Source organism: Mesoplodon bidens (assembly GCF_964165515.1).
Source record: "Mesoplodon bidens genome assembly, chromosome: 6".
NCBI lineage: Eukaryota > Metazoa > Chordata > Mammalia > Artiodactyla > Ziphiidae > Mesoplodon > Mesoplodon bidens.
In genome coordinates, this window is record NC_138162.1 from 282062 (window position 1) to 309162 (window position 27101).

The 27101-nt window shown below is 52.4% G+C and overlaps 1 protein-coding gene across 1 annotated transcript in view; it reads right to left on the reverse strand.

Moving 5' to 3' along the window:
* The window catches only part of CACNA1B (calcium voltage-gated channel subunit alpha1 B), a 197155-nt gene that overhangs the window by 69096 nt on the left and 100958 nt on the right, over nucleotides 1–27101 (reverse strand). Inside the window, exons 16-20 of the mRNA XM_081237354.1 lie at nucleotides 25624–25741; nucleotides 23567–23634; nucleotides 20576–20682; nucleotides 12682–13500; nucleotides 11506–11723 (exon numbers count right to left, since the gene is read on the reverse strand). Of these exons, the coding sequence (XP_081093480.1) occupies nucleotides 11506–11723; nucleotides 12682–13500; nucleotides 20576–20682; nucleotides 23567–23634; nucleotides 25624–25741 (1330 nt within the window). The remainder of the gene's footprint in view (nucleotides 1–11505; nucleotides 11724–12681; nucleotides 13501–20575; nucleotides 20683–23566; nucleotides 23635–25623; nucleotides 25742–27101) is intronic.

Consider the following 27101-nt stretch of genomic DNA (forward strand, 5'->3'; position numbering starts at 1 on the left):
AAAATTATAACACACAATGATGTGCTTCTAAATACATGTAGAGGAAACATTTAATTATTTCATACATGCGGAGGAAAAAGAGAGGTAAAGTTTCTATACTTTACTCCAACTGGTAAAATGACAACCCTAGTAGACTGAGACAAGTTATATATATGTAACACCTAGAGGAGCCATTAAAAAACCAATACAAAGAGATACACTCAAAAATACTATAGATAGGGCTTCCCTGGTGGCGCAGTAGTTGAGAGTCTGCCTGCAGATGCAGGGGACACGGGTTCGTGCCTCGGTCCGGGAAGATCCCACATGCTGTGGAGTGGCTGGGCCTGTGAGCCATGGCCGCTGAGCCTGTGCGTCCGGAGCCTGTGCTCCGCAACGGGAGAGGCCACAACAGTGAGAGGCCCGCATACCGCAAAAAACAACAACAAAAAAAATACTATAGATAAATCAAAGTGGAATTCTAAAATATAAACAAGTAACCCACAGGAATGCAGGAAAAAGAAACCAGAAAAATAAAAAATAGAAAGAATAGGGGGACTTCCCTGGCAGTCCAGTGGTTAAGACTCCACGCTTCCAACACAGGGGGCGTGGGTCTGATCCCTGGCTGGGAACTAAGATCCCATATGCTGTGCGGTGCAGCCAAAAAATAAAAAATAAAAAATAGAAAAAATAAACAATAGGAAAAATAGAACAGCAGATGTAAGCCATAATATATAATTAAACATAAATTATCTAAATATGCAAAAAAAAGAAAAAAAAAAGAACTGACAGAGTGGATGGAAAACACGACCCAACGATATGCTGTCTGCAAGAAACTAACTTAAAATACACCTATATAGCTAGTTTAAAAGTAAAAAGGTGAAAAAAGATATACATCTTATAGGCAAATATTAATTTAAAAAAACAAGGGTGGGTATATTTATATCTGATAAAGTAAACATCAAAGCAAAGAAATTTATCAGATATAAGGGACACATTACACAATGATAAAAGGGTCAATCTTTCAAGAAGACAGAATTCTAAATGTGTATGTACTCAGCAACAGAGCTGAAAAATATGTAAAGCAAAAACAGATAAGACTGAAAGGAATAGACATTTGATCTGGATAGGGGTTTAAGAAGCACAGTTATAGTTGGATACTGGAACATCTCTTTCTCGACAATTGACAGATCTAGACAGAAAATCAGCATGCACACAGAACTCCACAGGATCCAACAGGATCTAACTTATACTTACAGAATACTCCACCCAGCAACAGCAGTATACATATTCCTTTCAAGCACACCCAGAACACATACCAAGAAATGCCATCTCCTGGGCTAGTAAACAAACCTTAACAAATTTGAAAGAACTGAAATCATACAGAGTGTGTTCACTGACCACAAAATAATCAAACTAGACACCAAACAGAAAGATAACAGGAAAATCTCCAAACACTTGGAAACTAAATAACACATTTCTAAATAACCATGAGTCAAAGAGCAAGTCTCCAGGGAAATTTTTAAAACAAAACTGAATGAAAATGAAAAGACAACATATCAAAATCTGTGGAACACAGCTAAAGCAGTACTAAGAAGAAAATTTATAGCACTAAATGTTTACATTAGAAAAGAGGAAAAGACTTAATCTAAGCTCCCATCTCAGGACACCAAAAAAGAGCAAAATAAACCCGAAGCAAACAGAGAGAAGAAAATAATAAAGAGCAGAAATCAAACGCAATTGGAAACAGAAAAACAATAGAGAAAATCAATGAAACAAGAATGCGTTTCTTTGAAAAGATCAATGAGAGTAACAAATTTCTAGTAAGACTGACAAAAAAGAGACAAGACACAAAGCACCAATATCAAGAACGAGACAGGGGCAGTCACTACAGATCATGAAGACATCAAAAGGTCATAAGGGAATACTACAAACAACTATACACACATAAATTTGACAACTTAAAGGAAATGGGCCAATTCCTTCAAAAGCACAAACTAATGCAACTCACCCAGTTTACGATTACATAACATAGCCCTATTAAGGATAATTTTTAAATTCCAAAAAAGAAATGTTTCATTGGCAAATTCTATCCAACATTTAAAGAATTAACACCAATTCTACACAGTCTCCTCCAAAAAACATAATAAGAAACACTATCCAATTCATTTTATGAATTTAGTATTATTCTGATACCAAAACCAGACAATGAGTACAAAAAAGAAAACTGTAGCGCAATATCCCTCATGAATACAGAGGCAAAATTCTCTAACAAAATATTATCAAACAGAGTTCAGCAATATATAAAGATAATTATACACAATGACCAGCAGAGTTTATCCCAGGGATGCAAGGCAGGTCAATATTTGAAAATCAATCAATGTGTAAACTACCATGTTACAGAAGAAAATCCACATGATCGTATCAATTGAGGCAGAAAATCTGATAAAATTCAACACTCATTTAATATAAAAACTTAGAAAAAAAAGCGACAGAGGGGAATTTCCTCAACTTGATAAAGAGCATCTTAAAAAAAAACAAACAAACCCCAAAACAACAGCTAACATCATACTTAATGGTGAAAGACTGATTGCTCCCTCCTCCCACAAGACGGGGACAAGGGAAGAATGTCAGTTCTCACCACTGCTATCCGACACTGTACTGGAAGTCACGGCGCCAAAAGGGAAGAAGGGAAATAGAAGGCATACATATCAGAAAGTAAAAAATAAAACTGTTCACTTGCAGAGTACTTGATTCTCTATATACTAAATCCCAAGGAATGTACAAACACTGAGGGAAAATACAAACCGAAATTGCATAATTCCTCTAAAATCTGGTAAAAATGAAAACACCAATTATCAGAATCTATACGCTACAATTAAATTAGTAATCAGAGGAAAATTCAGAGCCTTAAATAATCATGTAATAAAAACTAAAGACTAAAATAAACTTAAGTCTCCAGCTAAAGAAGCTAGAAAAGGAATGACAAAGTAAAACAAAAAAAGGCAGAAGGAGGGAAATGAAAATAAAATTGGAAAAAAAATGATTTTTAAAGAAAACCACAGTAGAACTAACAAAGATGCTGGTTCTTTTTATAAAAATCCACAAAATGTATAAACTTCTAACTAATTTAATCAAGAACATAAGGGGGAAACACAAAATATACGGGATAAAAAATAAGAAGGGGGAAAAAAACAGTGAGCCAGAGCAAATTGTTTTAAAAACTTAAGCCACCTCTTTGCATAGCTCTTATGTACATAAATTGAAAAACCTAGATCAAATGGATCATTACAGTTTACCAAACTGATCTTAGGAGATAAGGAAGTTTAAACAGACCAATATCCATACAGAAACAGATAAATTATCAAAGAATTATCCTAACAACAACAACAAAACCCAAACCCAGATGATTTCACAAAGGAACTGTACCAAATCTTTAAAGACCAAGTAATCCTAATGCTACTTAAACTACCCCAGAAAAGGAAAAGAAGCAAACGTTCTAATTCTTTTTATGGATCAATAATAGGTACATCCTACAGAACATCTCCTCAGGTGAGATTTCTCAACAGAGCACCTCTTAGTTTTAGAATACTCACACTTCAGGAGAAAATATGTATCTCTCATTACAACGTTGTTGAGGCTTTCTTGACTGTTGTTTATGCAGGAAAAATGTATACATCCCCAAAACTCAAAACACTGAAAACTGTCAGGCAAGATTCCAAAGTCAGTTGGTTAGCTATCAGAATCATGTGTCGATGTTTTTGAAAAGTGCAAGTTTCACTGAAGGAGGTGTCCAAAGCAACTGCTTGTTAACAGCTATTTTAACCGTGGTGATCAGGAAACAATGTATTATTGAGTGTTTTCTGTGCCTAACTGTGCTTTAGTTCTGTTTTAAGAAATTGGTTGGGGATTTTGAGCACAACTAATTATAATGCATTATAATTTGTATAGTACATTACAATTTTTCCCATCTAAAATAATGGGAAATGGGACTCCCACTACAACACGTGATTTTCAGAAATGGATTAATGAAGTTAAGCAAGAGATAACTATATACCATTAATACCTAAACCTTATGACACTTGAACATAATATAGGAAAGCTACAGAACACATCTCAATATCCTAAAATCATCTCAATCCAAAAATCCTCCATAAAGTATCAATATTATCAAACAGAATCCAGCATTACATTAAAAAATAAATATGGTAACCTAGTGGGGTTTATTCTAAGATTGCAAAGAGAGTTCAAGATCTGAAAACTTATTAGTATAAATCCCCATATTAAAGGGGAAAATATATGATCTCTATGGATGCCGAAAAGACCTTCAACAAAATCCAACATCTATTCCAGATAAAAAAATACTTACTGAAAAAGAAATTAATGAACACTATAACATGATCTTATACACACACAGACACACAGATGTAGACACACCCAGACACACACCTCTCAAGCCCAAAACCAGAATCTTACTTAGTGTAGGCAGAAGCAAGGTAAGGGTACCTAGTAACTCCAATGTTAGTATATTAGCTGGTGAAATCAGGCAAAAGAAAGAAAGAAAGGAAGAAAGGAGGAAAGAAGGAAGGAAGGAGGGAGGGAAGGTAGGAAGGAGAGAGAGAGGAAGGAAGGAGGGAAGGAAGACCTAATATTTGGAAAGGAATAGTTACAACTATATTTGCAAAATTTTGCATAATGTGCTTGGGAGAAAACAAAGAGAATCAATGCTAAAACTAATGAACAATTTGAAGATACAGAAAAGTAGTAGGATACAAAATTAACATATAAAAGTCAAGAGCCTAGATTTCTGCTCCTAGCAGAAGTCATACCAGGGACCAAATTAACCCTCCCACCAGTAACAATCAAAAACACCAGACATTAAGAAAATGAAAAGACAAGCCATCAACTGGGAGAAAATATTTGCAAATCACATATCTGATAAAAGTCTTTATCAAAATTATACAAAGGACTCTAAAAATTCAACAATTAGAAAACAACCACCCAATTTAAAAGTGGGCAAAATGTCTGTTTTCAGACCACAATGAAATAAACTAGAAATCAATAACAGAAAGATAAATCTCAAAATATGTAAAGATCAAACCACACACTTCTAGATAACATACGGGTCAAAGAAGAAATTTCAAGAGAAATTTTAAAATATTTTTAACGAAATGAAAATGAAAACACAATTTATCAAAGTTTGTTGGATGCAGCAAAAGCAACGCTTAGAAGGAAATTTAAAGCACTGAATGCATAAATTAGAAAAGAAGAAAGACCCAAAATCAATAATCTAAGCTTCCACCTTAGGAAGAGAAAAAAGAGCAACTTAAATCCAAAGTAAGTCTCACACCAGTCAGAATGGCCATCATCAAAAAATCTAGAAACAATAAATGCCGGAGAGGGTGTGGAAAAAAGGGAACACTCTTGCACTGCTGGTGGGAATGTGAATTGGTACAGCCACTATGGAGAACAGTATGGAGGTTCCTTAAAAAACTACAAATAGAACTACCATATGACCCAGCAATCCCACTACTAGGCATATACCCTGAGAAAACCATAATTCAAAAAGAGATATGTACCAAAATGTTCATTGCAGCTCTATTTACAACAGCCCGGAGATGGAAACAACCTAAGTGTCCATCATCGGATGAATGGATAAAGAAGATGTGGCACATATATACAATGGAATATTACTCAGCCATAAAAAGAAACGAAACTGAGCTATTTGTAATGAGGTGGATAGACCTGGAGTCTGTCATACAGAGTGAAGTAAGTCAGAAAGAGAAAGACAAATACCGTATGCTAACACATATATATGGAATTTAAGAAAAAAAAAAAAAAGTCATGAAGAACCTAGGGGTAAAACAGGAATAAAGACACAGACCTACTTGAGAATGGACTTGAGGATAAGGGGAGGGGGAAGGGTAAGCTGTGACAAAGCGAGAGAGAGGCATGGACATATATACACTACCAAACGTAAGGTAGATAGCTAGTGGGGAGCAGCCGCATAGCACAGGGAGATCAGCTCGGTGCTTTGTGACCGCCTGGAGGGGTGGGATAGAGAGGGTGGGAGGGAGGGAGACGCAAGAGGAAAGGGATATGGGAACAGATGTATAGGTATAACTGATTCACTTTGTTATAAAGCAGAAACTAATAATAAATAAATAAATAAATAAAAATTAAAAAAAAAAAAAACCCAAAGCAAGCAGAAGAAAAGAAATCGTGAAAATTAAAGCAGAAATCAATGAAACTGAAAACAGCAAATCAACAGAGAAGATCAATGAAACCAAAAGTTGGTTCCTTGAAAAGATTAGTAAAATTGATAAGCCTCTAGCCAGGCTAACTAAGACAAATGAGGGGAAACAGAGATTCCTAATATCAGAAATAAAAAAGGAGACATCACTACTGATCCCATGGACATTAAAAGGATAATAAATTAATACTATGAACAACTCTATGCCCACAAATTTGATAAACTACTTGAAATGGACCAATTCCTTGGAAGGACACAATCTGCCAATATTCAAGAAGAAACAGATAATCTAAATAGGTTTATATCTATTTCTTCTAAATAGGTTTATATCTATTAAAGAGATTGAATCAATAATCAAGTACCTTCTAAAACAGAAAACACCAGGCCCAGATGGGTTCACTGCTGAATGCTACCATATATTTAAGAAAGAAATCATACCCATTCTCTACAATCTCTTTCAGAAGACAGAAGCAAAGGTAATACTTCAAACTAATTCTAGGAGGCCAGCGTTACCCTGATACTAAAACCAAACAAGCCATCACAAGAAAACTATAGACCAATATCTCCCATGAATATAGATACAAAAATTCTCAACAAAACATTAGCAAATCGAACCCAAAAAAGTATAAAAAGAATTATATACCACAACCAAGTGGGATTAATCCCCAGACATGTGAGGCTGGTCCAACATTCAAAAATCAATTAATGCAGGACTTCCCTGGTGGTGCAGTGGTTAAGAATCCGTCTGCCAATGCAGGGGACATGGGTTCGATCCCTGGTCGAGGAAGATCCCACATGCCATGGAGCAACTAAGCCTGTGTGCCACAACTACTAAGCCTGTGCTCTAGAGCCCGTGCGCCACGACTACGGAGCCCACATGCCACAACTACTGAAGCCCATCCGCCTAGAGCCCGTGCTCTGCAACAAGAGAAGCCACCACAATAAGCAGCCTGCGCACCGCCACAAAGAGTAGCCCCCCGCTCACTGCAACTAGAGAAAGCCCGTGCGCAGCAATGAAGACCCAACACAGACAAATAAATAAATTAAATTAAAAATAAATAAATAAAATTATTTTTAAAAATCAATTAATGTAATCCATAATAACATCAACAAACTAAAAAAGAAAAATCATATGATCATATCAACAGGTGCAGAAAAAGCATCTGACAAATCCAACACCCATTCACCATAAAAACTCTCAGTAAATTGGAATAGAGGGAATATTTCCTCAACTTTATAAAGAATATGTACCAAAAAAAACCCCTACAGCTAACATCATACTTAATGGTGAGAAACTCAAAGCTTTCCTACTAAGATCACTTACAAGGAAAAGATGCCCCTCTCACCACTACTTTTCAACACCATAGTGGAAGTCCTTGCTAATGCAGTAAGGCAAGCAACAACAACAACAAAAACTACACAGATTGGGAAGTAAGACTAAAAAATTGTATTTGTTTGCAGATGACTTGATCACCTATACAGAAAATCTGAAAGAATCAACAAAAAATACTCCTGGAACTAATAACTGATTTTAGCAAGGTTGCAGGATACAGGGTTAACACACAAAAAGTCAACTGTTTTCCTATATAACAACAATGAACAAGTGAAATTTAAAATTAAAACACAACACTCTTTACATTAGCACCCCACCAAAATGAAATACTTAAGCATAAATCTAACAAAATATGTACAAGATCCCTATGAGGAAAACTACAGACTCTGATGAATGAAATAAAGGAACTAAATAAATGGAGAGATGTTCCATGTTCATGGATGGGAGGACTCAACACTGTCAAGTTGTCAGTTCTTCCCAACTTGATCTATAGATTCAGTGCAGTCTCAATCAAAATCCCAGCAATTTATTTTATGGATATCAGCAAAATGATTCTAAAGTTTACATGGAGATGTAAAAGACTCACAATAGCCAAAACTTCAATATTAAAGAAGACCGAAGTTAGAGGATTGGCACTACCCAACTTCAATACTGACTATATAGCTACGGTAATCAAGACAGTGTGGTATTGGGGAAAGAATGAACAAACAGATCAACAGGACAGAATAGAGAGTCCAGGAACAGACGCCCACAGATAACAGTCAACTGATCTTTGACACGAGAGCAAAGGCAATACAGTGGAACAAAGATAGTCTTTTTGACAAATGGTGTTGGAACAACTGGACACCCACATGACAAAAAAATTAATCTGGAGAGACTTTACACCCTTCACAAAAATTAACCCAAAATGGCTCATAGGCCTAAATGTGAAATGTGCAACTATAACACTCCTAGGAGATAATGAACAACTTTTGCTCTGTGAAAGACATCAAGAGAATGAGAACACAAGCAACAAACTGGGAGAAAATGTTTGCAAAAGACACATCTGATAAAAGACTGTTATCCAAAATATACAAAGAACTCTTAAAACTCAAAAATAAAAACAACAACCTGATTAAAAAATGGGCAAAAGACCTTAACAGACACCTCACCAAAGAAGATACACAGAGGGTAAATAAGCATATGAAGATGTTTCACAGCAAATGTCATCAGGGAAATGCAAACTGAAACAATCTGATACCACGACACACCTATTAGAATGGCCAAAATCTGGAACAGTGACAACACCAAATGCTGGCAAAGATGTGCAGCAACAGCAATTCTCATTTATTGCTGGTGGGAACATAAAACGGTACAGCCAGCTTGGCGGCTTCTCACAAAACTAAACATATTCTTGCCATATGATCCAACCATCACTCTCTTTAGGATTTAGCCAAAGGAGTTGAAAACTTATGTCCACACAAAAACGTGCACACAAATGTTTATAGCAGCTTTATTCATAATTGCCAAAATTTGGAGGCAACCAAGATGTTCTCCAGTAGTTGAATGCATAAATAAACTAAGGTACACCCAGACAATGGAATATTATTCAGCACTAAAAAGAAATGAGCTAGTAAGCCATGAAAAAACATGGAGGAACCTTAAATGCATATTGGTGAGTGAAAGAAGCCAATTTGAAGAGGCTACACACTGTATGATTCCAACTATATGACATTCTGGAAAAGGCAAAAGAACAAAGACAATGAAAAGATCAGTGGTTGCCAGACGTTGACGGGAAGTGAGGCGGGACGAACAGGGAGAGCACAGAGACTTTTTAGGGCAATAAAATAGTGTGTGTCCTGTTACGATGATGGATACACGTCATTATACATCTGTCCAAACCTACAGAACGTACAATATCAAGAGCGAACTCTAATGTACCCTGTGAACTTCGGATGATTATGATGTGTCAATGTAGTTTTATCCTTGGTTTAAAAAGAAAAAAAAAAAAGCACCATTCTAAGGAGAGATGCTGATAATAGGGAAGGCTATGCATGTGTGCGGGCAGAGAGTATATGGAAATCTCTCTACCTTCTCTCAATTTTGTTTTGAACCTTAAACTGCTCTTTAAAAATTTGTCTCTAAAATTTTTTTCAAATAATAATAATAAAAAAATTTAAAAGTGGGCAAAAGATATGAACAGGCACCTCACCAAAGAAGATACACAGATGTCAAATCAGCAGATGAAAAGAAGCCCAAGATCATATATCATTAAGGAATTGCATATTAAAACAATGAGCTATCAATACACACTTATGAGAATGGCGAAAATCCAAAACACTGACAACACCAAATGTTGGAGAGGACGTGAAGCAACAGGAATTCTCATTTATTGCTGGTGGGAATATAAAAATGATATAGCCAGTTTGTTAGACCAGTTTCTTACAAAGCTAAATGTAGTTTTACCACACAATCCAAAAACCATGCTCTTAGGTATTTACCCAAATGAGTTGGAAATGTATGTCTACACAAAAACCTGAACCTGAATGCTTCTAATAGCTTTATTCATAACTGACAAAATTCGTAAGTAACAAACGTGTCCTTCAATAGGTGGATGGATAAATAAAGCGTGGTCCATCCAGACAACGGAATATTATTCAGCACTAAAAAGAAATGAGCTACCAAACCATGAAAAGACACGAAGGAACCTTAAATGCACATGGGTAAGTGAAAGAAGACAATCTAAGGAGGCTACGTACTAGGTGATTCCAACTATAAGATGTTCTGGAAAAGGCAAACTACAGAGACAGTAAAAAGATCAGTGGTTGCCAGAGTTGGGGAGGAGGGGCCACACCTCGACTCCCGTGGACAAAAACCAGGTGGGGACCCTCAAGCTAATCCAGAAAGAATCAGACCCGGGGGCTGATTTCGGGAAGACAGACACACTACTGCCATGGGAGGTGAAACGACAGAATGGACCAGGGAAAGCCTTCTTCCAAGGAAGCAACGAGGAAGGGGAGGCTCAGCAGGCAGGGCCAGCCACCCCCACTGTTACACCTGGCGCTGTGCACTGTCCATCGGCCCCAGGTGAGAGCACCTGAGTAAGAGGGAATGGGCGCGTGCACGTGTCTGTGTGTGGACACACCTGCCTGCAGACAGGCAAGCGTGTGGCGGCACCTAGGCCTAAGCCTGAATCTTCATCTGGAATTCCAAGTCACCTCTGCCCCTGGGAATGTTTTTTTCTATCCTTCGTGTTCACAAAACGCCCGTGCACCTGCGCATAATGTGAGGGGCCTGTCTTTGTCACCTGCAGGTTGGCATTTTATTTACACTGTGTCCTCAGTGCCCGCACACAGGTCAGTTGTGGAGTGGCTGCTCCGTCATGACCTCACACACGGTATGAGGCCGGGAGGGGAAGAAAAAGGGAAGCTCAGGCAAGGGCCTGGGAGGAGCTGCAGAGCCAGGACCATAAGTAAGTGGGCGGAAGACCACCACCCTGAGCCCCGCCTCCTCTCACCGGCTAGCTCCCGACCTCAGTCAGGTCTGTGGCCACAGTCCTTAGCAGCCGTTTGTGCGACTGTGAAGAGCTGTGACCATGTTGTGGTCTGTCTTCCCGACGAGACTTGGAGCCCCGCGAGGGCAGCCCAGTCCCACTCCCTCCTGCTGTGCCCCCTGCACTCTAACACCATGCCTGGCACTTACCTGGTAACTTGTAAATATCGTTGGAAGGAAGCAGACTAGAGCTTAAGTGACATGTAATAGCAATAGTGCTCCTCCGGGGCACTGGAAAGCAAAGGGATATCAAGGCACAGATGCTGACAGCAAAGACTTTCCGGTTGGGGAACAATTCACAGAGGCAAGCTCTGTCCCCAGGTGGCTGCCGTGGTAGCCGGAGGGAAGGGGGGAGAGCAAAGCGAGCCTGCACAAAGTGGGCCCTGCCCTGATGTTATGGGGAGATACTCACTGGAAACAACCGTGGTCTCCCCAGGAAGGCCAGTCAGCATCACTGGGACATGCACAGTGGTGCTCAGATCCGAGGGTTGACTGCCCATTCGAGTAACGTTCCGCTGATTATCTGCATCCTCGGGCTGTTCTTCCACCTTCTCTAGACAGGTGCTGGGCAGGGTATGCACAGGGCCCACACCCATTACCCCACTGGCCTCCAGGTCACAGTGCGACTCCCTGCAACCAAGAATGCACATCAGAGTCTGATGAAGAGCCAAACTCCTATTCAGTCTGCAAAACCCAGCTTCTTAAACCCCTATCCAGATCAAATAAATCCCTGATCACTTCCTCTGTCATGGTTTTTATCACCCTATACATTTCTGTTTTTAGGTCTGAAAGGTAGGGACAGGGCTGACTCGCCTGTTTGTCCCTGGCACAAGGCCAGGCATGGCTGATATCACATTATGTGTATGTAACAGAACTGTTTGCAGAATGAAGAAGCCTGGAAGAGGATGTTACCCTAAGCCACCCCACCTGGGGCCCCACCAGGGCAAAGGCTCAGCACAGAGCTCTGCACACAAAAACCGTGCCCAGGTCGGGCTGATCCTGAGCTGTGGCCTCTGGCTGCACGAGTTCTGGCTGGTCTGTGATTCACTGGCAAGCATGGAGACTGCTGGCCTCAGCCTACCGGCTCCTGTTGCCCCTGGGTTCTCACACAGTCACTGTCAGATCCTGTCCCAGCCAGGGACCAGGCTGGGCTGGCCTGGGATGGGGGTCCTTTCCGTCATGGCCGCATAGCCCAGCCCCCTCCCATTCCACCATTTAGTCCTGTGGCCTCCTCAGGCTTCCCTCAGGCTCTCCTGACTCGCCTTGCTTCACGGGGTTACACATTTTTCTCTTCTCCCTGGGGCACCTTTTCCAAGTCTGTGTGTCCCAAGCCAATCCCAACACTTTCACCCGTAGCCTCCCTTCCTCCCGGGCGCCTTAGAGCAACGCTCCCCACCACGCTGGCCCAGCAAGGCAGGACTGTCACCACTCCAGAAAGGGGTTGAGACGAAGGGCTGGGCCGCCCGTCCAGGTCCGCACCCCTGACCTGCGTAACCGCCCAGCCTGCCCCTCACGGGCTGGTTCGCACGTCCGGCCCGGCCACCGCTCCCCGCCCGCGCCCCCCGCCCCCACCCCCGCGCGGACTCACCTAGGCTGGTGGTTGCGGAGCTCCTTGTCCTCGTCCCTGTCCCCCACCTCGCCCTCCTTCTCCGCGGCGGCCTCCTTCTCCGCCTCCTCGTGCGTGGACGGCGCCTTGTGCCGCGCGCGGTGCCTCCGCGCCGGCTCCTCTCCGCTCTCCGCCTCCCGGGGGCCGGCCCGGGGGCCGCCGCGGTGCCGCGCTCGCCGCTCGCCCTTAGCCCCGGGCGCCGCGCCCTCCCTGCCCGGCTCCGGCACGTGCCGGTGCGCGCGGTGGCGCCGAGGCTCCCGCTCTGCCGCCTCCTCCGGGGAGCCGCGCCGGTGGTGGCGCCGGCCGCCGTCGGGTCCCGGGCCGCGGCCACGCTCGCTCCGGGCCTCCCGGGGGCCCGCGGCCTCCTTGCTGCGGCTGCGGCGCGGCCGCGCCCGCTCCTCCCGGGCCCCCGGCTCCCCGCCCTCCGCCTTCGGGCCGTCCGCCGTGTCCTGCTCCCCCGCCGGCGCCGGGGCCGGGGCCGCGGCCTTGTCCCTGTCTCTGTCGCGGTGCCTGTGATGCCTGCGCGGCGGGTCCGCGCCCTCGGCAGCCTCCGCGCCCTCGGGCCGGGCCTTGCCCCCCGCGGGCCCCCGCGGGCCGTCCCGGCCCGGCTCCACCACGAGCGGCCGGTCCAGGTGCGTCTTCATGTCGGGCCGCAGGTGGCGGGAGGTGGCGAAGCGCAGCCGCTCCTCGGCGTCCATCTCGCTGTAGAGCGCCTCGCAGCTGGCCCGCAGGTTCTGCAGCCGCAGTTGGCTGGCCCGCTGCTCCCACACCGAGCGCGCCTTGGCCGAGTTCTGTTGCCTGCTGTGGGGAGACCCGCGTTAAGCCGCGCCCCGAAGCCGCCCCCCACCTCTCTGCCTCGCAGGGGAAGCCACGGATGGACACACAGCGATGGAGAGATGGCAGAGGGCGCAGTGGCGGGGCGGGGGGGCGGCAGGAGCCCTGGCAACCCCAGCAGAGTCGAGGGGCAGAGTTGCCGGCCGATACCCAGGGAAACAGACCTCATCCCTGCCCCCCCCGGGGGGGGCGCCCGCAGATGGTGAGAGCCTCACCTGGGGGTGGGGGCTCAAGGCCGGGGGGCCAGGGGTGCAGAGCAGTGGGAATGACAGGCACCAGCATGAGGTGGCAAACAGGCTTCCAGGGCAGGTGGGCTGCCCGCCAGGAAGGCCAGAATGGGGCGAGGAGGGGGGCAACGTCCAAATGGAGCAGGACTGAGGAGGTAGGAAGCCCCGAGGAGGGGCTTCTCCATCTCCACCTCCAGGAGGGGAGCCACTGGCCAGAAGAAGACGGGGTGTCTGAGAGGGAACCCGAGAAGAGGCGGGTCGTCAGGAGCGGAGAGGACAGTTACCCAGGGAGCGAGGGGCCCCGGGGGCGGCTGGCCCTCGCAGGAGTCAGGCGGGGACTCTCCCTGCGGTGGTCGGCCCCCTCTGGGCAGCTGCCACTCAGCTCAGTGACCATTTGCTGAATGCCCAAGAGCCCGGCAGGCAGGTCTGCGGCTGGACACTACGTCCTGTGCTCAGCAGTGCCCTCCTCTCTCCTGGCTCCACGGGGGCTGAGAGCTCTCCGGCGCCAGGAGTGGCCCGTGGTCCAGGCTCAGCCCTCACTAGACAGGCTTCTAAAGCCCTTGACCGCCCCCCCAAGCTCACCCACACGGTCACAGGTGGATTCCACAGCCCAGGGTGTGTGGAAGCCCTTTGCATTCTGGGATATTTGCTGAACAAGACCCCAAAGTTGGCGAGCCGGCACCACCTCGGCCAAGTGGGACCCTCCTCAGAGGCCAGTCTCGTCCTGCAGCCGCTGGAGGTCTCGGGACCACTGTGGGGGGCAGCAGTGGCAGCACGAGAACAAGGGTGGCTATGACATCTGGGTCAGCGGCCACCTCCTCCAGCCCTCACAACCACCTCAGAGATTGGGTGCTGCTCTTGTCCCCATGTCACACTGAGCATAGAGGACGTGACTCACAGAGGGTCCACAGCAAATCACTGACGGAGCCAGGATCGGACGCGTGCAAGGGCAAGAGGAAAAAAGTGTCTCAAGGAGACGCGAGGCCTCCGCCAGACTCCAGCTGTGCTGACCGCACAGCCTAGAGCCACAACCTGAGGGCCTTGGGGGCCCAGGCTGGACAGGTCTCCACCCCCCGGCTCTGAGCCCCAGCCACTGAGCACCACGCTGAGTCCTGTCCCCAGGGTGGGGAGCCATTTCCAGGGAAGCACCTTGAAAGTATGAGAGCAGAAGAGCCTGATGCCTATAGCTGGGGGCCCAGACGGGGGGCAGGCAGGGCAACGTGTGGGGGACAGCTGTCGGCCTCTCTGACCATCTGCTGACCCACACTTTCGGCTGCCACCCCAGGCCCTGACCTGCTGCCCCGTTCCCAAGGTCACCTGGCAACAGACCCACCTTCTCTTTCCTTGGCTTCAACCCAGAGCCACGGGGGACCTACCCATCCCCAGATGACACCAAAACAAAGGGCCCAACTCTGAACTATGCCGAACCCTGTGAAGTGGACAGCAGCCGCCAGGGGCGTTCCCCAGTGGTGCAGGAACCCATGAGGGCTGACGGCCGGCCACTGGTCAGGCTTCCCCATCAGCCCAGCAGGCCGAGATGGGCCTGGACTCGGAGCCATTGGGCGGCAGGCGGTGGCCTCCTCAGACACAGCCATGAGCCCTGGGGACCCGCCTGTCAGAACAGAAACAGGCAGGCAGTCAAGACGATGGGGACGTAGTAGGTGGTAGCTCAGGAGGAATGGGCTCTGCCCTCAGCCTTGCCCTCAGACGCAGCTCTGTCGCACCCAGGAACCAGCTCAAGTCCATGGAGAGGCGGGGTGCCTGCTGGACTTGAGGCTGCGTGGGGCTTGCAGGCTCCCCTCATAACCTCCCAGGGGCAGCTCGACCAGCCCCGCTCCTGCTGGGTGGCTGCCTCTCTGGGCCTCACGCCACCCGAGACTGTCTGCGCCTGCCCAGCACGCAGCGGTGCTGCTGGCTGCCTCTCTGGACGTGTCTCTGCCTCCGTGCCTTGCTGGGGGGCGGCAGCCTGCCCCCACCTGCTTGCTGCTCCGTCCCTGCTCTGCCTGGCATGTGGCGCAGCGTGGCCAGCGCTTGCCTCTCACTCTCTGTGTCTCCACCGAGCTCAGCTCAAGAATGGGCGGGGGCAGGCCACGCTCTGACCTACAGTGCAGCGTGGCAGAGGACTCCAACCCAGGAGGGGGCCTCGTCTAAAAGCACTCCCGAAGGGGGCACGGGGAAGGGCCCCACCACCACCACGTCCAGCCCGGCTTGCAGGCAGAGCCCGGCTCAGCTGCCCTGACCCAGACGTGCCGACGGGACTCAGAAGGAGCCTCTGAGGCGTGGCCCTGCTTTGAGGTCTCCGTGCTGAGAAAGCCAGTCATCCCTCTGTCACCCCCAGCTGCGACAATGGGAAGCAGCCCAGGTACAACAGCGCTGGTACCTACGCCCGCATCTTATGACACCCTGGGAATCAGTCGTTCAGGATGCAGCCTTCTTACCCCACGGACATCGGAGGCCCAACAGCCAGCAGGTCCGCGTGCTCGTGAGAGCACCGAGCCCAGCTCTGTGCTGGCCAGGTAACAGGAGGCAGGGGTTCAGGGACGGCTGGAGCGCCCGTCACCTGCAGGACACGGAGAGGGCACCTGGCCATCTCCAGGGACTTCTCACCTGCAGGAAGAAGCCCCTGGGACAGTCAGACTGGTGTCACCCCCAGCAGGGCCACCCTGGGGTTTCTGTGGCTCTACCTCAGGCTTTGGCTGGTCTCCGGAAGCCTCACGAGCAGGCGGAAGCTCTGCTCTCGCGAGAACAAGACTTCCTAAGGGTCCCAGAGACACCCCCTCCCAGCAAGGCAGGGTGGGGCAGGAGGACCCCACGAATGTCCTGAGCCCCTGAGCAATCCTCTACCTCATGGGAGCCACAAGGAGACAGCCCCAGTGGCACCCAGTGGTGGTCACCTCAGGAGAAGCAGATCTGCTCAAGACACCAGAGTGACAGCACAGGGACAGACAGGCAGGAGGACAGAGACCAGGAGGGAGAGGAGGAGGGGCTGAGCCCAGAGAGCCTGATCCCACGAGCAGGACGTGAGGGCGTCAGGAAGTGTGCCCGCCGCCCCCGGCCAGGCTGCGGGATGTGGGCCTGGAGCTGCCCCCTGAAGCGAATGACTCGAAGTGGGAAGCAGAGTTAGGGGCGGACAGAAGGCGCTGGCGTGTAGTTATCGCGAAGCCACAGATGGAAATTGCAGCAGAGAGACTCACGGTGAGGTTACGCTGGAGACAGATGAGCTGCGAGATACAGTACCTCGAGTTTGCTTTACAAAACTGCACATGCAAAAAACAAAACAGAACAAAAGTGAGAACACCAGAGAGTTCTAAGAGACGCTAGAACAGTGTGAGCCGCATCGGGTCAGGGCACAGGCTGCAGTGCGCATCCAGGCAGGAGGCCAGGGATGCTTCTATCAGAATGAGGCCAGCCGAGACCTCGGGGGAAAAGAGAAGTTGAAAGAGAAAGAGCACCCACAGAGCAGTGACCCCCACGGCTGGAGGGCAAGAGCGTCACCTTGGGCCGTCCAGCGCAGCTCTGCGCACACTGCCCCCGGAAGGGCAGTGGGGTTGGAAAGGGCGGCACCACTAGTCCGCCATTCTGCTCAGCCCCCTCGCCCCCGCCGGACCTGGCGCCCCACTCCCCGGGCGCCAGGGAGGGCTCACCCCTGTGGTCCCCTGGCCTTCGAGGCGGAGCAGAGCCGGCTGACACAGGGGCCCTACCTGCCTCCGGCCTCAGCTGGGCCCTGCTTCCTGAACACCCTGCTCAGCCCCCAAGCCACCCCGGCCCCTCAGCTCCCCAGGCTCTAAGGCAGTGCCACCAGGTCACCACCAGCCTCCCCAGGAGCAAACAGCTTCTACCACCAGCCCATCTTCCCTTGAGTGTCCTTCTGGAAGTGTCTTTCTGGAAGCTTTTCTAAAAATCAATAGAGAGAAACCATAGATCTCTTTACAGTCCTTTCCCGCCCAGGGGAGGACCAGGCGGGTCCCCAGCGCTGCCTTGTCAAGGCTGAGTCGACACGCATTTGTGAGGAGCTCACAGCAGCTCAGCCGCCCCGCGTGCAAACAGGCACGTGTGTGCAAGAGAGCGAGCAAAGCGGTGTGCACGGCTGAGTGTGTGAGCTTGTGAGTGAGCATGTGAGCTGGTGTGAGTGTGACTGAGACTGTGAACATTAAGAGAACAAGGGTCAGGGCTTCCCTGGTGGCGCAGTGGTTGGGAGTCCGCCTGCCGATGCAGGGGACACGGGTTCGTGCCCCGGTCCGGGAAGATCCCACGTGCCGCGGAGCGGCTGGGCCTGTGAGCCGTGGCCGCTGAGCCTGCGTGTCCGGAGCCTGTGCTCCGCAACGGGAGAGGTCACAGCAGTGAGAGGCCCGCGTACCGCAAAAAAAAAATTAAAAAAAGAGAACAAGGGTCAGAGCAAGCGTGTGTGAGTGTGAACCTGCGTGCGCGAGGGGCCGTGGGCACCGGCACTCGTGAGTCCCAGTGACGTCGAGGCCGACACAGCCGAGAGCCAGAAGGGCTGCATCAGCCTGAGTGTCCCTCCCTTCCAGGAGGCTGAAGGGACTGTCCCCTGAGGCCAAGGACACTGGAGCCCCAGCGGCTCTAGGGGACGCGGGTGCCCGTCTGAGGAGGGTCCGTCACAGAGCCTCCGTCCGCTCGGGCATGGCCCATGGAGCCGCTCAAACACCACGGACACGAAAGGCGCCGTGAGCATCAGAGGCTCACAGCGCACGTCTCGGCCAGGCCCCCGTCTCACAGACCACACAGCGCCGCTGTGGAAGCAGGTCAGGGCGGGGTCCCACAGAGCCTCTCCCACCACCTCAGAGGCTCGGGCAAAGAAGTGAACACAGAGAGGCTGCTGCTGCCAGCAGAGCAGGGAACCGTTGGGGCAGACAGGACAGACAGGCGCTGGAGCATGGCTCCTGCCCGCAGGTGTCTCAGCTCAACGGAGGAAAGCAAACAGCCACGCACGGTGGTCCTCACACCCACCACCCTCCACACCTGGGAGTGGCATCTCCAGGAGTCACATCAGACCCACTGTGCGTGCAACAGAGATGGGCTGAGGACGAGGCCCAAAGCCGCGTCCCGGGGGAGGCCGCGGGACCCACAGCTGGCCCAAGAGGGGGACGCAAGGGCCAATGCCCAGACATACCCCAGGTTGGCCGTGACAGGGATGGGCCAGCACCGAGCTCAGGGCCTGCTGTGAGGGAGAGCACCAAGTGTCCCCCAGGCCCCGGGGATGCAGGTCTACAGCCTGCTTCCTGCACAGCCCCATCCAAAACAGGGACGGGGACGGAGGGAGAGGAAGGACATCCAGACTTCCCTCTCTGGTGTCCTGACAAGCTCCCCGTGGCTGTGCTGAGGGCCCCTCCCCGCTAAGGTCTCAGCCCAGGTGGGAATGGACACCCTGCCGCACATCCCCAAAGAATGGGCAGCCCTGGGAAGCAGCAGGGGACACAGGACACCACGTTCCCCTCCGGAACAGCAGGAAGGCAAAAGTTACACAGAAACTCCACAGGGCCCATGTGAATAAATGGGTCAGTCACCAGCCACGTCCTCTACGCAGACCGCCAGCAGCTTACACAGCTCAGGAAGTAACCGGGTCACAGCAAGCCCAGGACCAAGCAGACCGAGCAGGTGCACTGGCCAGACAACAAAACTCCAGAATAACTGGGCACTGAGCCCCCAGCAGCTGTTGGAATGATGGCGGCTGTGTCCTGCCTGGCTCCTTGCAGGCCCCCTGCACCCCTGCCTGGACTCCCGGGGCCTGGGACCTCCCTTTGCTTCTTCTCCCCAAAAGGCCAGCACTTTCTGCTCACTTTAGAGACAGGTCCTCTGCAGATATCCCCCTAGAAAACAGGCCATGGCCCTGTGACTTCCAGGAGAGAATGGGGCTGCTAAGATGCACCCTCACCTGTGTGTGTACACACTCCCACTCCCACTCCCACAAATGCATCCACGTGCCAGCGCAATCTCAGCACCAGTGCCTGTGTCACCACAGACGGGCCTGAGGTGCTCTGACCACGCAGCACAGTGTGCACGGGAGAGGGAAGCAGCTGCAGAGTGGGGGCCCGTGGAGCAGCGTGGGGAGAGGGCGCCATGGCGGGGGCTGGCGAGCGGGGCAGAAGACAGGGGCAGCAGCTTCAGGGTGGGCTCAGCCTGGCCCCGAGCCCCTCTGTGTTCTCCCACGGCCACCCAGTGACTGGGATTGGGCCAGACTTTCCTGCCTCCTTCCCCGGGGGCCAACGCCCCCCAGCCCACCGTGGCTTTTAGCCCTGCGCTGGGCGTTCTGTCCCAACTCGGAAATCCATAACGCCCCCAGCAGCGCTCTCAGCTGGCTCTGGGTGACCAGAGTCCCCGACGGAAGTCTCGGCCCCGCCTGCACCTCTGCTCGTCAGAGAGGCCTCCTCTCGACCCCTGTCCCAACACCAGAACTCGATACTATTGGAAACTGCGTTAAGTCTCTTGGGCTGCTGAAGTAACCCCTTGAATCTTCCGGCTCACAAAACACAGTTCTGAAAAGCGGTGTGTAAGTCAGACACGCCAAGTCCCTGGCGCCGCCCACGACTGTCCAGGGGGCCGCCTTCCGCGGTCACTCCCACCCACGGCGTTGCCACGCCGCGCTCTCACCCCGGCGGGGAGAAGCGGGGAGGCTTTACCTGGTGGTCTCTTTGCTCAAAGGCCCTGCAGGGGAGGAGCGCCATTCCCCCGCGTCTCAGCTCCTAGGGAGGGGCTGTGTCCTAACAGCTCCAGCCAAGGCGAGGGCCCCTGAGGAGGCCCCGGGGGAGCTGGACTCTGCTCCCACCACCGCCCGCAACCCTCTCCGAGAGCCTTACGCGGCGATGGAGATGTTGGCGGCAGACATGGGGCTGACTTCAGCCACTTCTTTGGCCTTTTGCAGAGCAAGCTTCTGGTTGGCTGCTTCTTCCATCTCCTCTTCGTCCTGTTTGCACAGACAGAAATGTGGAGCTGGCCTGAGAGTGATGTGTCCACTCCGATGCCACCAGCTCTTCCGCCTGGAGCCTCCGAGTCCTTCCTGCCTCCTGAGCCAGCGGAGCCAGGAAGCCAGCTCCTGCCTTAGCACGACCCACCCATGCTCCAGACCCCACTGCTATGCCCACCTCTGCAGGCAACAGTCCCCAGGGTTTCTGTGTCAGCACCCCTTCCCAGGGCACTCACAGCTGACAGCCCCACTCCAGAGCTCCAGCCCCAGGGACCCATTTCTGCATGTTAGTCTTATTCCATCAAAATGCAAACCCACCCCTCCTCTATTCCCACCTGCTCCCCCGCCACCCAGAGCACTTGTCACACTGGAACGAAGTCAGTCTCTGCCCCAGAGTGCTGAGCCAGGGCGAGGGGCAGGCTCCCCACCCTGAGCCTGGGTCCCCACCCTGCACCACCCACAGAAACCGTCACCAGGAATGTGCCTAGCAGGGCCACCTTGCAGCCTTTGAGCTTTTCCACCTGGACTCATCGGGTCACATCTGTCTACCTGTGACCACGCCTGGCCCTGTGTCCCCTTCCCCACTGAGCCCCACGGCTCTCTGCCACCCGGGACAGCATGTGCTCATGTGTGCGCACCTGCGCAGACACCCCGCCCTGCCTCTGCCTCTCCATGGGAAGGGAGTGGACATCCAGACAGACCCTCCAGCCCTGACCCCATGGCACTAGGCAAAACCAACATGATCTGCTCCTCAGATCTAGATAAAAAGCTCTAGGTTGAGTCTACGGGCCCTGGCAGGCAAACTAGTCTCTGTGCCATCCAGCTAGATCACTGGGACCACCCTTATATCCCCCATTACCCCAATCCCAGGCCCACCTGGCTCCCCTGGGAGCTGGCATTCCCAACATGTCCCAAAATGTCCTTGAATCTGCTTTTAGAGGCACAGTAATGGCAACTCAGCTCCCTATGAGCTGTCTGCAGATTTCCCACCATAGAGAAGAGACAGTTAAACGTCAGGCCTCAGAGGGGGGGCAGAGCTGGACCCACCACGGAGCTCCCTAGAGACGCTGTTCCTCCAGCTACGGGCTCCAGCCTGGTGTACAGTCCTCAAATCACTCCAGGTGGTGTTCGACAAACAAACCCGATGTGCGTTTATTTCCACTTCAAAATAAACGATGCTACCATATATTTGTGGGACTGTAAAGGAGGGAGTGTCTGCCCTTTGGTCTCTTGGCCAGCCCAGGAATGCCCCATAGCCTGACACAGACAGGCGTCCACCCGCCCCAACTCCCAAAGCAAGGAAATTCCTGAATTAGGGCAGCTTGCCCAAAGGGGCCACCACCTGTGGTCTGTGCGTGGATACAGGACCCCAAGGACATGGCCTGTCAGTATGTCCTCAGCCACTGACAACCTAGAAGGGGCAGTGAGAGCTTTGAACTCAAGCTCACCCAGCCCAGGACAGCTGGTGCCAGACCAACGATGCTGCTGGGCACCCCTAGCTCACGTGGTCCTGTAAATCCTGACCCCAAGAAGTGCTCCATGGTTGCAGGGGTCCCCCCAGCCAGGGGCTTGGGCCATTCTCCAGCCCCTCCTGAACGGCAAGGTTCAGGCTAGGAACTGGCTGACGACAGAAGTGGGCACGCCAGTGGGATTCCCAATCCTCAGAAGCCAGCAACGAGAAGAAGGGAGGAGTCCAGACCCACAGGCACTGTCCCAGCCCAGCTAGGGGGTGGGGGGAGGCACACCGCACGGGCCGCCCCCCTGGAGCACTCCTCCCAGGGAGCCGGGTGGGGCAGCACGGCACGTGTACAGTGCGCGCTGTCAGGACCACCGTGGCACGCCTGCCCTCCTCAGGGGAGGCCCGAGTCAAGCCCCAGAATGGGGACAGGGTGAAGAGTCTCAGGATGTGCTTGACTGGAGCGGGTGCAACCCGTCAGGCATGGCGGGCGCGAGCGCACGGACACCCCCACACACAGGCGCGCGCACAGGCGCAGGCCCGGTGTACACAGCAAGTGCGTGCGTGCCTGCAAGGAGCAGCGCCTGCTCAGAGCCCCTGACCAGCAGGAGCGCCCTCTGCACCGGGAGCCGGGCTTGTCAAAGCGCCAGCCTGAGGCTGAAACAGCGGGCTGCCTGCACTGTCCAGGGCAGAGAGGGTGACAGTAAGCAGGCGGGGGGGGGGTGTCATCTGGAGGGAAACCACAGGGGAGACATGTCTAATCACATCCCCCACCAGGCCCAAGGATGAGAGATGACTATTAGACGACTCCCACTGGGTACAGCCTGGAAAGAAAGCTGTCCTGCTGGGGCATGGGCTTGCTGAGAACAGGACCGACTGCTCCCCCAGCACCAGCCTGGCCCAACTCTGAGGACAGCGCTGCCCAGTGACAGCCTGAGCTCAGCCATCCACACCGGGGATGACCACAGGGGTCCCTCACTGCCCTTTGAGGTCTTCAGACTGCATGGCCCCTAGGCCCACCTCCTGATGCGTCTTGCTCCTGAGAGGACACAGCCCCCTCCACACAGAGACCAGGGCGGCCTGGTCCCCATCTTCCAGGCCCCTCTCTGGTCTGCGCCCTGTCCTCCACCACCTGCTCCCACACCTTCTCCTGCCTTTCTGGTCATCCTTCCCAGGTCTTGGCTTCCCGGTAGCCGCCCTCGTGGTCATCTGCCTTCCTGCCGTGCTCTTTCTCCCTACCTCCTCAGTGCCGCTCCCCCACAGCCCTGTCTGTCCAGGGCCTGGAGGAAACACCCCTGGACAGCAGTCACATGGCCCTTAACCCAGGTCCTGGCCCTCCTCATGGCTCTGCAGCCGCATCCAGAGCCACACGGGTTGACCCCCCACCCCACCCACACCTAGGCTGCAGGTGGGTCCCTACCTACACACCTTGGTCAGTTCCTGCGCGTTGGCAAGGTTGTCCACGGCGATGGCCAGAAAGACGTTCAGCAGGGTGTCTGGTCGGCTCCAGCTAAGGAAGGGAAGCCCCCTGACCCACAGCCTCTCCCAGGGTCGGACCACGGCTCCCTCTGACAACACGGGGCCCGTCTCCCAAGGGCCTGAGCAGCCTTGGCCTCCTCCCTTGGTATCCGCATGCCCCCACCCCCGGCCCTCCAGCCCTGTCAGCCTGGCAGCCCCAGACACAGCCCAGCCCAGCCGCTGGGCCCTGCGGCCCCCCGGCCTCCACCGGCCTCCTTCATGCAATCTCACATCGCCCGGCCTCCTCGAAAGCCCACACCACCCCTTCCCCCCGCCACCTCTTCAGGGCCGACGCTCCAGGCCGAAAGCTTGCGCCGTGTTGGGTTAATCTGCCTTTGCCTCCTAGGAGGGCACAAGGGCTGCCCACTCTGCCCCCACCTCTCCCAACAAGCACCCAGGCTGCATGTGGGCCCCGGCACCTTTGGGTCCTGTGAGCAGAGACCACCGACGGACCAGCGTCCCAGCAAGGCTCACGGACACGTGCCTGGCTTCATTCCCACCTTCCTTTACCAAAGCCGAGTCCCGGGACCCCTCCCTCGAGGTGCCCCTCCTCCAGAGCAGCAGGGGCAACATGCGGATGGCAGATGCCACGGGAGTGCCCGGCAGGAGGCCGCCACCTCCAAAGCCTCCTCCCACTGTGCCCCCTGGGAGCCGCGACAAGGTGCTCCTATGGCCCCCAGTCAGAAATGAGGAAACAAAGGCCACAGAGGGTAGGTAACTCCCCAGGGTCCCAGGGACAGGGGGCCCAACGGCCCTGCCCCACCCATCTGAACTCTGCAGGCTCAGGTCCTCGCACTGCCGCTGACCTGAATTCCTTCCGGTTTCCCGTCGCTGGAGCCACCTCTCCCCATCTCAGCGCCAGGCAGCACTGTCCTCCCTGCGCTGCCCCCTCCCCCCGCCACGTCCCCAGCCCTCGGTGCCTCACCCCTGTACTGTCCCCGCAGACCCAAGCCTACCCTTGGCCCCCGCAGGCGGGTGTCCTCCCGGTCACCTAGTGCCCTGCACACTGACAATGGGCAGGGAGTCCTTTGCCATGCGGTGTCCGCTGCCCACTCAATGCCAGCAGCCCCTTCCCCTGAGCTGTGACAGCCGAACCGTCTCAGACCCTGCTGGTCCTGGGGCAGATGCCCAGGGACAGCCCTGGGCCCCATGTTATCCCAGGGGCTCTGGGCCAGTGTCAGGCTCAAGCAGCCGTTGGCTCTGGGTGACCCCTGTGGGTCAGGCCCCCTGTCTGGCAAGGAGGTGCCCTGGGACTCAGGGGGGACCCACATCCCAGGGCAGTGCCTCATAGACAGGCCTGCTCAGGGCCCCAGTGGGGCCCACGGGACAGGACGCCAAGGTCGGCTGCTGCCTCCTGGCACTGACCACAGCTGTGGGCACCCTCAGAGGCCTCGCTACGCCAAGAGCAGGATGAAGGCCATGCCCCTTGGGGCCCAGCCACAGGGACACACTCCAATTGGGTAGCACGGTCAGGGGGGCCCGAGGCAGAGCCCCCCTGGCTGGACTTGCCCTGACTCCGCAGAGTCCCGCACCCCAGACCCTGAAACCCAAGCCTGACGAGCATCCTCTGCACAAGAACTTCCTTTGCGCTTCTCTGCAGGCAGGACATTTCCATGGGTGAAGGTTTTTTTAAAAGCCCAGTGCCACAACTTAATTACTGAATTAAATTAAAGTGAAAACAAAATAGATGGCTGCCCTCAGGCTCAAAGCCCACGTCTTCCCTCCGCTGACCTCGCTGCTTGCCTCGGGACACCCCACGTGCTGCTCACGCTTTCCTGGGCCTGCGGCCCGACCTCAGGCTGCATCTGTAACTCAAGCTGCTCCTGGGCAGGGGTGCGTCACGGCCCACCCTCCATGGGAAAGCCGCCCACACATTTGTGCCGACCACCGGCTCCGTCCTCCTGGGGAGGGAGGGGAGAGCAGGCCCAGGAAGCACCGACCCCCTCGGCCAGACGGCAGAAGGATACAGTTTCCGAACAGCGTCAGGACAATGAAGTAAACCGACGAGAACATGCCTTTGCTGACTCCACCTTGGGATTCGATCCCATGATACATCACCGCGTTCCAGTCCTCCCCAGTCAGGATCTGCAGAGGCAGGCAGAGCACCCGGGGCATGTCCCCACAGCCACCCGCGTGCACACGCACGCCCGCACCCGCGAGCCCACGGGCACACGAGTGCGCACACACAGGTCCGTGGATGATGGTCAAGGCGGCCCAGGAGCCTCTGGAGAAACTTCCAGAAGGACATGGCTGCTGGCCTGGGTCAGGCCTTATAAGGTGAATATGCTCTGGGTTTCTGCCAAGAATGGAAAGGGAGCTCCCAGCAGGACAGAAAGGTGAGCAAAGGCAAGACCGTGGCACAGCTTCCCACGTCCCACAGCTGCCTGGTCACTGCCGCACCAGTGAGGAAACTGAGGCTCAGAGAGGGGCGCAAGCTGCTCACAGCCAGACAACAGCTGCAGGGCCTCTGACCCTCCAGGTTCCTGCCTCCCCTGGCCCAGGGGGTCCAGGCCACGAGGGCAGCTAAATGCCGTCCTTGCCCCATCGGGAAACACGTGCCTCTTTTTCACTTGTATTTTGGGGAAAGTACAAGGGGATAAGGCGACAGACATTTGTGTGTCTGCCACTCAGAATGGAAATTGCTAACATTTTCTCATATTCGCATCAGGTCCCACTGCCCACGATCACCCTCGACAGGCAACCCCAACCGTGAACCTGGGGGGCCTCCCGTCTTTGTGGTCCTATACCACACAACACACACACACACACCTTTAAACGAAATACACCACGCGTGTTTTAAACACTCACGGGCAGGTGTCAGACTACATCAGCATTCCGTTCACTCACTCTTTTATCTGTGAAGTTTACCCGAGTGGACACACACAAACCCACTGTTCGTGGAAGGTGCTGCATAGATTCCTTCCATGTACTCACCCATCTTCTCCAACAGGCACTTCCGAGGTTTTTGCCGGTGTGTCCCATTGTGAACATGAAGTTTGTCTAGAACTGGTTCTGCTGGATCGGAGGCTCTGCACACCTTTGACTTCACTAGACATTTCCTAAGTGCTTATCCCAAATCACAGTCCCACCAGCAACACAGGCTGTGTCTTCCTCACACCCTCGTCCCACACTGAGCACAGTCACACCCTTTGATAGGTCCAGGCCAGCGGGGTGAACGGAAGAGCCAGTCAGGCGGGACATCTTCTCTTGTATCCAGTGGCTGCTCAGATCTCCTTTCTGTGGCCTTTCAACGCTTTGGCTTGTATTTCTGAGAACTCACCTTTTCTTACTGACTTCCTTATGTATTCTTGTATATACTAGTCCTCTATCTGCAATGTCTACTGGAAAAATCTTCTGCTGGTCTCCTTTTTGCTTTTAACTAATTTTTTTGTATTATAAAGACGTTTAATGAAGTCAAATGTATCAGTCTTTTCCTTTATCGTTT